Here is a 13,067-nt window from a genome sequence, read left to right on the forward strand (position 1 = left end):
TTATTGGCCATTTAACTCCACTCCCACTTTAAAAAAGCAAAAACAAATCAGGCATTTAAAGCTTTAGTTTCTCACCTGATATCTATTCTAACCGTGGCCAGACTGTTGCAATGGAGTCCTTGGCATTCATCACTCTCACACTTGTGGTTTGTGCCTCTTTTTTACTCATTTTGTCACTATGGAGAAAAGACTATAAAGGAAGGAAGCTGCCTCCGGGCCCAGCTCCTCTCCCCATCATTGGAAATATGCTACAGCTAGACAAGAAGAACCTTTGCACATCTTTCTGCAAGGTAAGGGGACTGAATCTTGTGGTTGGACTCCATCAAGTGCAATGATTAAAAAATCTTTTCGTAATGACATCTCATGACTGATTCTAGAATGATTGGACATTAAAAGCAAAGATCTCCAAAAGGTTTTCATGACAAAATGAGAGATAGTGCTCTGCCACAGAGCATTAAATTCTCAATCATGATGATTGTTGCCTTAAAGACCAAGTCACAGTTCTTAAAGACAGAACTGAATTCTGACTGTGTGTGCATGTGTGTGTGTGTGTGTGTGTGTTTGTGTGTGTGTGTGTGTGTGTGTGTATTCATTCATGGTTATACTTAAATCTTTGTATCTACAGGTTATCTCCAAGAATGAGAGTATATTCCAAAAATTATCTTTACTTTGAGAAATTTTGTTTCCAGACATAAAAATAGAATAGAAGGGGCAGCTAGATAGCATAGTGGATAAAGCACTGGCCTTGGATTCAGGAGGACCTGAGTTCAAATCTGGCCTCAGACACTTGACACTTACTAGCTGTGTGACCCTGGGAAAGTCACTTAACCCTCATTTCCCTGCAAAAAAAAATAAAATAGAAGACAGGAGGGAAACAGGGATTAGCATTAACAAATATATTAACTGCACTGGGAAATGTCAAATATAAATATAAATTTTATTTTTATAATTATTTTAAATAAGACAATAGAAGTTTGCTTGCTTGTTCTACTCTAGTTTCTGCTATGAGGCCATGTTCCTATTCCTTGCTAATTGTTTTAGTTGAGAAATAAAGAGAAAAAGAGGGTAACTGATGAACTATGGGGAAATCCAGTCCTGTTGGACTGATCACTCATCTTAAACCTGTATGTATATTTGAAGCCTTGACAAGTCAGTCAAGGAAGTTCAGTACTCACAGCATTGAAATAAATGATTCACAGAACCTCAGAGGTGGGGATGTATAATCTCAGAGGCTATTTAGGTCAATTTATTTTTGTCATATAATAATTATAGTTATTGTAGGAAGGATATTTTAGACCAGGGGTTCTTAACCTGTGATACATGAACTTTCATGGGTTAATTGATAGATTTCCAGGGATCCATGAATTTTGAAAAGGAGAAAAAAATCACATTTTTATAAACTTTATATTGGAATTTGCTATTTTCAACAATTATGAGTTTTAAAAATACATTATTTTGGGGGCAGCTAGGTGCTGCAGTGGATAAAGCACTGGCCTTGGATTCAGGAGGACCTGAGTTCAAATCTGGCCTCAGACACTTGACACTAGCTGTGTGGCCCTGGGCAAGTCACTTAACCCTCATTGCCCTGCAAAAAAAAAAAAAACAAAAGAAAGCAAAAACAAGCAAAAAATGCACAAAAAAATACATTATTCTGAGAAGGGGTTGATAGGTTTCATCAGCTTTTCAAACCAGTCCATGACACACAAAAAAAGTTTGAAATCCTCTATTAAAGAGGTATTAGCACCAAATTTGAAGTTAGAAAATTTGGTTTCATATCCTGTATCTGATATTTAGAACCTATGTGACCTTGAGCAAATAACTGAAACCCTTTATGGTTCAATTATCCTCATCTCCAAAACTAGGGCGCTGTACAAGATGATCTCAAATTTACTTCAATATATCCAAATTAAGGGGATGCTCAGTACTTTCCAATGAATGACCCATTCTACTTTTAGGCAGATATAATTGTTAAAATGTTTTTCCTATATATCCAACTGAAAACTGTCTCTTTCAGACTCTAACCCAATGTTTCTCATTCTGTTCTCTAGGGCCCAGAAAATTAAGTCTAATCCCTATTACATGAGAGCCCTTCAAATGACTGGTTATCATATTCCTCTTCAATCAGTTCTTTGAGGTTAAAAATCCACATGCACAGGCATACAGCTTGTTCCCTTTTCAATTTGGCTAATCTCTCAGCACATACCAGCTTATCAATATCCATCATTGTGATACTCAGAATTGAACACACAGTAATCCAAATGTAGTCTGAGCATAACAGTCACTTTCACTACTCAGGATATTTTGGTTCTATTAATGTCACCTATAGGCAACCTTGATTTAAGGCACAAAGAGCTATTATAAATGTCAGAAAGACCTAGATTCAAATACCACATCTGATACTTACTTGCTTATATGACCCTGGGCAAGTCACTTAACCCCCATTGCCCTGCAAAAAAAAAAAAAGAGAGAGTAACACAGGGGGCAGCTAGGTAGCACAGTGGTTAAAATATTGGCCCTGGATTCAGGAGAACCTGAGTTCAAATCCAGCCTCAGACACTTGACACTTACTAGCTGTGTGACCCTGGGCAAGTCACTTAACTCTCATTGCCCCACCCCAAAAACAAAAACAAGAGAGAGAGAGAGAGAGAGAGAGAGAGAGAGAGAGAGAGAGAGAGAGAGAGAGAGAGAGAAGTACAGTCCAGTGCAGGCCATACCAGCTCAGACCCAGCCCCAGCAAAATAGGAGCGAGCCTTTGGAGTCAATGAATCAGCAACAGCAGAAATTGCTTTTGGAACTCTTAGTTCACAGATGTTTAGGAGGTTGAACAATTAGGCAGAAGGAGATGACAAGGGTCTCTTTGATAGCACCAAGGAAGGACTCTGTTGCTTTGCCCATACTTGGATACAGGTCCCAGCCCTAGGTGGCAGTCCCAGGGCAGGGAGGAGCACTAGCACACCACAGCTTGAAGCCAAAGTGGAGCCAGGACTCTGCTCACAGTTTCAGGGCAGAAAAGCAGAATTGTGGTGACACACAGACCAGAGCACAGGCCAGGAGAGGAGTAAACACACCTCTCCTTAGATCATACCACCTTGGAAGAACTGAAAATTCACAAGTCCCTAGAATTATCTCTGAAAACATCTTCACAAAACCCCAAGCATGGGATAATACACTCTAAACCATGGAACCACAGCCCTACTTTAACAGAGTTAAAAGTCAAGAAATAGGCTGCGGAAGTGAGCAAACAGAAAAAAAAAAATCTGACCATGGAAAGTTATTATGGTGACAAGGAAGAACAAAACACACCCTCAGAAAAAGATAACAAAGTGAAAGCTCCTACATCCAAAGCCTCCAAGAAAAATATGAATGGGTCTTAGGATGTGGAAAGACTCAAAATGGATCTTGAAAATAAAGTAAGAGAGGTAGAGGGGAAAATGGGAAAAGAAATGAGATTGATAAAAGAAAATTATTAAAGAAAAGCCAATAACTTTGTAAAGGAGACATTAAAAATACAGAAGAAATTACTACCTTAAAAAACAGACTAGGCCAAATGGTACAAGAGGTATAAAAAGCCAATGAGGAAAAGAATGTTTTGAAAAGTTGAATTAGCCAAATGAAAAAGAATGTGCAAAAGCTCACTGAAAAAAATTTCTCCTTTGGCTGCATCCCATAAATTATGGTATCTTGTATCATTATTGACCTTCTCTTGGATGAAGTTATTGATTGTTTCTATGATTTGTTGTTTTTTTACTTGCTTCTCTAGGATTCTCTAAGTATACCATCATATCATCTGCAAAAAGTTCTTCTTTTGTTTCCTCTGTACCTATTCTAATTCCTTAAATTCCCTTTTCTTCTCTCATTACTAAAACTAGCATTTCTAGTACAATGTTTAATAACAGTGGTGATATTATTTGGAACATTTCTAACTTAACCCCATTACATATAATACTTGCTGATGGTTTTAGGTAGATACTGCTTATGATTTTAAGGAAAGCTCCACCTATTCCTATGCTCTCTAGTTTGTTTTTGTTTTTTTTTAAATAGGAATGAGTGTTGTATTTTGTCAAAATTTTTCTTTGCATCTATTGAGATAATCATATGATTTTGGTTAGTTTTGTTATTGATGTGGTTGATTATGCTGATGGTTTTCCTAATATTGAACCAATCCTACATGCCTGGTATAAATCCCACCTGGTCATAGTGTATTATCCTACTGATAATTTGCTGTATTGTCCTTGATAATATTTTCTTTAAAAATTTTCATTGATATTCATTAGAGAAATCGGTCTATAACTATCTTTCTCTGTTTTGATTTTGTCTGGTTTAGGTATCAACATCATGTTTGTGTCATAAAAGGAATTTGGCAGGATCCCCTCTTCACCTATTTTATCAAATAATTTATATAATATTGGAATTCATTGTTCTTGGTAGAATTCACTCATAAACCCATCTGGCCCTAGAAATTTTTCATAGGGAGTTCATTGATGGCTTGTTCAATTTCCTTTTCTAAAATGGGTCTGCTCAGGTCTTATATTTCCTCTTCTGTTAATCTGGGCAATTTATATTTTTGTAAATATACATCCATTTCATTTAGATTGTCAAATTTATTGATATACAGTTGGGTAAAATAGCTCCTAATTATTGCCTTAATTTCCACTTCATTGATAGTGAATTCACCACTTTCATTTTGGATACTGGTAATTTTGTTTCCTTATTTCTTTTTTTAATCAAATGAACCAAAGGTTTATTTATTTTATTGTTTCTTTTTCATAAAATCAGCTCTTAGTTTTACTGATTAATTCTATGTTTTTCTTACTTTCAATTTTATTCATTATCCTTTGATTTTCAGAATTTCTTCTTTAGTGCTTAATTGGGGATTTTCAATTTGTTCTTTTTCTAGCTTTATTAGTTGCATGCCCAATTAATTTATTTCCTCTTTTTCTATTTTATTCATGTCAGTATTTAGAAATATAAAATTTCCCCTAAGAACTCCTTTGGCTGCATCCCATAAATTATGGTATCTTGTATCATTATTGACCTTCTCTTGGATGAAGTTATTGATTGTTTCTATGATTTGTTGTTTGACCTACTCATTCTTTAGAATGAAATTATTTAGTTTCCAATTAAGTTTCAGTTTATCCTTCCAAGGCTCTTTATTACATGTAATTTTTATTGCATCATGATCTGAAATGGATGCATTTACTATTTCCGCCTTTTTACATTTGATTGTGAGGGGGGGTTTTTTGCCCTAATACATGGTCAATTTTTGTGTATGTGTCATGTACCACTGAGAAAAAGAGATATTCCTTTCTATCCCCATTCAATTTTCTCCAGATAGCTATCATATCTAACTTTTCTAACATTCTATTCACAACTTTAACTTCTTTCTTATTTATTTTGTAGTTATATCTATCTAGTTCTGAGAGGGGAAGATTAAGATCCCCCAATAGTATAGTTTTGCTTTTTATTTCCTCTTGTAATTCATTTAACATCTCCTATAAGAATCTGGATGCTATACCACTTGGTGCATATGGGTTTAGTATTAATATTACTTCATTGTCTATGGTACCTTTTAGCAAGATGTAGTTTCCTTCCTTATCTCTTTTAATTTGATCTATTGATTTTGCTTTATCTGAGATAACTCCCCCTGCTTTTTTGACTTCAGCTGAAGCATAATATAATCTGCTTGAACCTTTTACCTTTACTCTGTGTATATCTCTCTGTTTCAAATGTGTTTTTGGTAAACAACATATTGTAGGATTCTGGTTTTTAATTGACTCTGCTACTTGCTTCTGTTTTATGGGAGAGTTCATCCCATTAACATTCACAATTATGATTGCTAACTGTGTACTTCTCTACATCCAATTTTCCCCTTTGTACTTTTTTTCTCTTCACCCTATTCCTCCTCACCAGTCTTTTGCTTCTGACCACTGCCTCCCTCAATCTTCCCTCCCTTTTATCAGTTGCCCTCCCTTTTCTTTCCCCTTTCCTACCCTGCTTCTGCCCTCACTTCTATCAGTACTGCCCTTTCCCCCTTACCTTTTTACTTCCTTAAAGGGTAAACTAAGTTACTTTATCCAAATGGGTGTATATGTTTCCCTCTTTGAACCAAATCTAATGAGAGTAAGGTTGAAACAATGCTCACCCCTCCCTTCTTTCCCTCTATTGTAATAGGTTTTTTGTGCTTCTTCATATGATGTAATTAACCCCATTCCACCTCCCCTTCCCTCTCCTCCCCATATTCTTTTTTCCTACCCCTTAAGTTTCTTTATATCATCACATCAAAGTCAATTTATACCTATACCCTCTATGTATACTCCTTCTATCTGTCCAAATAGAGATAAAGATCTTAAGAGTTGAAAGTGTTATCTTCCATCATAGGGATGTAAACAGTTTTACCCTACTGAATAACTTTTTGCCCTCTTTACCTTTTCATACTTCTCTTGAGTCTTGTATTTGAAAATCAAATTTTCTGTTCAGTTCTGGTCTTTTCTTCAGACAACCTTGAAAGTCCCCTTTTCATTGAATGTTCCATCTTTCCCCCTGAAATATAATGCTCAGTTTTGCTGGGTACTTGATTCTTAGTTGAAATCTTTGCCTTTCAAAATATCATGTTCCAATGATACTTTATTGTTGAAGCTACCAGGTCCTGCGTAATCCTGATTGTGGCTCCATGATATTTAAAATGTTTCTTTCTCCTGCTTGTAATATATTCTCTTCTGGAATTTGGCTACATTATTCCTTGGAGTTTTCCTCTTGGAGTCTCTTTCAGGTGGTGATTGGTGGTTTTGTTCAATGACAATTTTATCCTCTGATTCTATAATATCAGGGCAGTTCTCCTTAATAATTTCCTGGAATAAGGTGTCTAGACTCTTCTTTTGATTATGGCTTTCAGGTAGATGAATAATTCTTTGATTATGGTATCTTGTATCATTATTGACCTTCTCTTGGATGAAGTTATTGATTGTTTCTATGATTTGTTGTTTGACCTACTCATTCTTTAGAATGAAATTATTTAGTTTCCAATTAAGTTTCAGTTTATCCTTCCAAGGCTCTTTATTACATGTAATTTTTATTGCATCATGATCTGAAATGGGTGCATTTACTATTTCCGCCTTTTTACATTTGATTGTGAGGGGGGTTTTTTTGCCCTAATACATGGTCTTGAGACCAATTCATCTTCCCCCTTGAAACTCCACATGTAGGCATTTTGATAGTATTCTACTCATCTGAGTTTGTGTTGTGGTCTTCCCTGTTGCCATAGAAGCTGTCCTTTTACTTAGAAGGGTCCTTTTACTTACTCATATTATAGTCTACTTTGAAACTTATAAAGTTGAAGTCTGCTCCTGGGTCAAGCTTCTTCTGCTGGGGGATAGGGAGCCTGGTCACTGGCTTTCTACTCTGAGGCCTCTGGGGCTTGTGGATTTCTCACCACTCTGGACTTGCTCCCTACCCTGGGATGTCTTGGCCTAGTAGGGCTTGTCCTGTGTGTGGTTCTCTAGCTGGCAGTTTGCCCTTTCACCCAGGGCTGGTTGGTCTCACAACTGGCCTTCTCTATCAACAGCCTTATGAGACAGGAACAAGGGGCCTCAGTGGCTGATTTGTATTGTGGCCAGGAGCCTCCTGCTGACTTGTCCAGACCCTCTGTGCTGAGCTGCACTATGCTCCCCTTTCACCCAATTGAGACAGACCTTTTCTGAAGTCTTCTAAATTATCTCAAGTTGGAAGATTGTCTTTTTGTAGGTTGTATAGTTCTAGCATCTGTTTAGTGGCTTGACTTAATGTTGGTTTTGAGGGAAACTCAGGAGACCTCAGGCAACTTCCTGGCTTCTTTCAGCCATCTTGGCTCTGCCTCTCTAAGAGACAGATTAATTATGGATATATATCTAATTTTGAGTCATATACATGGAAATAATAACTGAATCCATGAAAGCTGGCAAGATTGCTCAGGCAAAGATATGGAGAGAGGAAAAGAAGTCCCAGGACAGCAAAGAATGACCCAGAGGAGAGAGAACCAGACTAATTCAGTGAGAACAGAGTCAGGGAAGACAAAAAAAGGAATTTTTTCAGGAGGGAATATCCCATTGTTTCAAAAACTTCCAGACCAGAAATTGAGCAGGACTAAGCCTGAGAAAATCCTACTGAGGCAATCACAGCTTGAGGTAACTGGTGGTGAAGTGAATAGAGAACTGAGCCCAAAGTAAGGAAAATCTGAGTTCAAATCCCGACATCCATTTGCTAGCCACTGAATTCTGGCTAAGTCACTTAATCCATGTTTGTCTCACATTTCTCAACTATAAAAAGGGTATTATAATAATCACTCCTACCCTGCAGTGTTGTCATGAGGATTTAATGAGAAGACATTTGGAAAAAGCACTTAGTATAGTGCCTTACCCATTGAAAGCACTATAGAAATTTTATTCCTTCTCTCCTGTATTCTCTTCAAGGGCTTCCACTCTATTTGCATCATCTTCAAAACACCAGGATCAGCACTGTGCCCTGATAAGTCATCTTTTCAGGATAACATAGGATTTTTACTCAGAAAGTGCTTGATTTTTTTTAAAATTTTCCTTTTCAATTTTTTTATTTTTATTTTTTGCAATTATAAGTAAAGATATTTTTTGAGTTCCAAATGTTTCTCCTACTCTCCTTTTCCTCCCCCTCCCAAGGCCAGCAAGCAATTTGATATTGGTAATCCATTACAATACTCTTAAACATATTTCCACATTAATCATGTGGTAAGAAAAGAATCAGAATGAAAGGAGAAAAACACAGGAAATATCAAACAAGAACAATAACAAAAAAGCAACAACAAAAATGAAAACCTTATGATTTAGTCTTTATTCAGACTCCACAGTTTTTCTTCTGAATGTGGAGAGCATTTTCCACCCTAAGTCTTTTGGCACTGTCTTGGACCATTATATTGCTGAGAAGAGTAAAGTCTATAATGACTGATCATCATACAATGAATAAAAACATTTTGATGGAATTGAATCTACTCTCACCTCCTTATTTTACAGAGGCATAAAATGAAACCTGGAATGGCTGCATGAATTCAACCAAACCACAGTGCTGTTTAGCAACAGAACTTGGATTAAAACAAGGGTGCCCTGCCTCCTAAGACACTGCTCTTTCTACTTGATATAATTTGCTAAACAAATGTGGGGGAGGGAAATTAACACTTAGGTTCCAAGGAGAGTTAAAGGTATGGAGATAAGAACAGAAGATGAGGATAGTTCTTTCAAAGAGATTACTTTCTATTTGTAATGGTCAATATACATACATATACACATACATATATATATATATACATATATATACACATATATACATATCTATACACACACATATATATACACATGTATACATATATACACATATATACATACATATATACATATATATATATGTATATATATGTATATATATGAATGTTCAATTTCAGGACAAACATAGCCACAGGTCTTACACTTCTTAGCACTTGCTGTAGAAACCCAGATATACCCATTTTCAGATTGAACACTGTTCCTGGAGTTGCTTCTTATATCTCTTTTTGCAGCTATCTGAAAAGTATGGTCCTGTGTATACTGTGTATTTGGGATCTCAGCCAGTGGTGGTTCTACATGGCTATAAGGCACTGAAAGAAGCACTGTTTGATCAGGGAGACATTTTTGGAGGCAGGGGGAAACTATCAATATTTGATGACATTTACAAAGGACATGGTAAGTTTCAGATTCTTCTGGGAAAAACTGGTAGGGGTAGAAAAGTAAGAAATAGAAGGACAATTTATCAATGATCTTTCAACTAGCTAGAAACAATGATAAAATCAAAATTTTGCTTTAATCAAGATATCATTTTTAACCTCATGCTTCATTCACTCTTTTCCTAGGAATTATTTTCAGTAATGGAGAAACATGGAAACAAATTCGCCGATTTTCCTTGATGACTCTGAGAAACTTTGGGATGGGGAAAAGGAGCATTGAGGAGCGTGTCCAAGAAGAAGCTCAATTCCTTTTGGAGGAACTGAGGAAAACAAATAGTTGGTTACCATTGATTATTTCTTATACATCTGGGTCCTATATAATAACACATCATCAGTGCTAAATCTCTCAGTTGCGAGCCAGTCTTTTTACCACTGTCCATCTCTGTAACCAAATGGAAGCCTTATGGAAGGAAGTGTGATAGGAGAATCAGATTTCTCCCTAGTCTACTCATGTTTCATAAATTGTTTATGTCCTAATTATAGATAATGGAAACAGTCCAGCAGAGATGCCATAGATCAGCACTGAGGAAACTGAACCCCGTGTTAAGATCAGACCTGGATTTAAGCCTTTTCCTTATCATGCTAATGTTGGTTGATTCAAAGTATTATCATGAAACTTGCTCTTTCCCTGTTGTGAATTTCTTTATAATTAGGTCAACCCTTTGACCCAACCTTCATCCTTGGATGTGCCCCTTGCAATGTTATCAGCTCCATCCTTTTCCATCAGCGTTTCAGCTATGACAATGAGAAATTGCTTTTTGTTATGAGGATTTTAAACGAAAACATGATTCTATCGAATGCACCAATAGCTCAGGTAGGCCAGAGTCATCTTTTGGTTGTGTACTTGATCATCACACTTTTGCAATACAAAGGGAAAGAAGGCTCTTCAGCAATGCCTCCTACCAGAAAACTTCCACACAAGCAAAATAATGTCACAGTGTGAGTTTACTGTCTCTTTAACAAAGTCCTATGGAGAAATTTTTTTAATACTTGCTTCTATAAATAGTCATGTTATCCATAAAATTATAAGCATTAGAGGTGAAAGCAACTTTTAGAAAAGAAGCTGAAATTCCCAGTGGTGGTGGTAGAGGAGGTGGTAGTGGGAGTAGAATCTCATGTTCATATGCAGTATAAGGGTTATAAAGAAAATGAATTATACAAAACTATGTTCTAGGCAATTTAAACATAACTGCATACTTAGTACCTGGGGAACTCTTCTATTGCATGTGTGTGAGGGTGTGGGGGATGTGTGTGTGGGGGAGGGGTGTATGTGAAAAATTTGTTGTCTCCTCATATAACCATTTTGCTGATAAGGAAATGGAGACTGAGAGAGGTTATGTGACTTGTCCAAGGACAAACAAATATTGGAAACAGGGGTTGCCTACAAGGATCCAGATTTATAATTCAATGTATGTTGCCTCACAGTGTCCAATTATGTTTATGGGTTTGGTAAATTTATCTCACATAGGGAACTACTTCCAGAAATTTTATGTTATGGTGGGGCAGTAGCTATCAGAAAACAAATATTCTTTTATGAAATTGCACAGTTTGTGAAAAAGGTCAAGGAAAGGCTTACTTCAAAGAGAACAAATTTTATGTAGCACTTGGTTATCAGAACCAGAAACTGATTTAGTGTCCTGATAAGCTGAGATTGAATCTTGCTACTCAGTGACTCTGTGACACTGAACAAAGTATTTAACCACTAACAATAGCACCCACTTCACATGTTTATTGTGAACATCAAATAAGAGTATCTGTATCAAGTGCTTTGCATACCTTAAAATGTTTCATATATGTTAACTATAAGGTTATCCGATGCTAACAGAGACCTGTAATTTCATTACTTTAGGGAATTCTAAGTGAACAAACAACCATATTAGCAACTTCTCTACAATTTATAGTCTTAAAGAACTATCCGAGGTCACTGAGAGGTTAAAGGTCACACTTCCCATACTGTATAGTATAGTACAGAGGGGAGAATTCAACCCAGATGTTCCTATCAGAATAGATTTCCACAAATTATTTTCTTATGATTGTTATTTACTATTTTTATAATCATGTGAATATGCCCTGTCTTTTTTATTGTTTTGTTATGTTTCTAGCTAATTTGTGCTAATAAAACCTAACTGTCCTATTAGCCTCTCCAAGGCCAGAATGCTGCTTACTTCCTTCTGGGTCCAGTGTCTTGCATACTATGAGATAGACAAATTCAAAGTAGTTTATGAGTTGATAGTTATTTATGGATTTGGCTAAGGATATTGACTGCACAGGGCAGCCCATGGCTTATCTACAGATTGTGGGAAATGGCCATTTCTAGAGAATATACAGGAGGCCCATTTGAGGAGACAAAGGCTGAGCTTATAAAAAAGAGGACTTCCATAGACAACACTGAACCTATCGCTCCAGATGGGGCTCCAGTCAACTTCCTCTCTCAATGACTGGTTTGACGTGTGGCAAAACACTACTCACCCATTCTGGAAGTACAATATCACTGTAATAGAGGGGGAGAAGGATAACTATAGAATCTATGATTTCACTGATATAGACAACTCCTACATGAGGAAATTAGTTCTACCAAAGCAGGTCAACAATTTTTTAGCAAATTATAATCTTATAGAGTTACCTACAACAGTGGTGTGAAATACAAATAGCAAAGGGGAGACACTAATTTATAGATAAAGATCCTGGTAGGCTGCATATTGACTTAGAAAACCACATATTAGAGGGCATCCAGGTAGCACAGTGGATAAAGCATTGTCCCTGGATTCAGGAAGACCTGAGTTCAAATTTGGCCTCAGACATTTACTAGCTGTGTGACCTAGGAGCAAGTTACTTAACCCTCATTGCCCCGCAAAAGAAAAAAAAAAAAGAAATAGGAGAAATATCGTGGAGGCATAATCTTGACCAGAAAACCACATGTTAACATTACCTATCTTCTATTGTATTACATTTATTTTATTAAATGTTTCCCAAATACATTTTAAAGTGGACATGGGGTATTGGCCATTTTTGACCCCTCTAAACTAGAACATTGGGAGAATAAATGATTAACCAAGTTCACAAAGCTAATATGTGTCAAAGGTAGCTTAGTTTTCCTGGCTTTGAAGTCATCTATATAAATAGTACTTCAATCCACTATTCATTATATGATTTTGTTTTTTGTTTTTTGTTTTTGTTTTTGCTTTGTGGGACAGTGAGGGTTAAGTGATTTGCCCAGGGTCACACAGCTAGTAAGTGTCAAATGTCTGAGGTGGGCTTTGAGCTCAGGTCCTCCTGAATCCAGGGCCAATGCTCTATCCACTGCACC

At 36.6% G+C, this 13,067-nt stretch overlaps 1 protein-coding gene across 1 annotated transcript in view; it reads left to right on the forward strand.

Moving 5' to 3' along the window:
- The first annotated feature begins 73 nt into the window (after positions 1–73).
- Positions 74–13,067, forward strand: part of LOC122740030 (cytochrome P450 2C44-like) — a 31,691-nt gene continuing 18,697 nt past the window's right edge. The window contains exons 1-4 of the mRNA XM_043981803.1: positions 74–290; positions 9,557–9,719; positions 9,887–10,036; positions 10,414–10,574. Of these exons, the coding sequence (XP_043837738.1) occupies positions 111–290; positions 9,557–9,719; positions 9,887–10,036; positions 10,414–10,574 (654 nt within the window). The 5' untranslated portion in view covers positions 74–110. The remainder of the gene's footprint in view (positions 291–9,556; positions 9,720–9,886; positions 10,037–10,413; positions 10,575–13,067) is intronic.

This window comes from Dromiciops gliroides, chromosome 2, assembly GCF_019393635.1.
Source record: "Dromiciops gliroides isolate mDroGli1 chromosome 2, mDroGli1.pri, whole genome shotgun sequence".
NCBI classification, from domain to species: domain Eukaryota; kingdom Metazoa; phylum Chordata; class Mammalia; order Microbiotheria; family Microbiotheriidae; genus Dromiciops; species Dromiciops gliroides.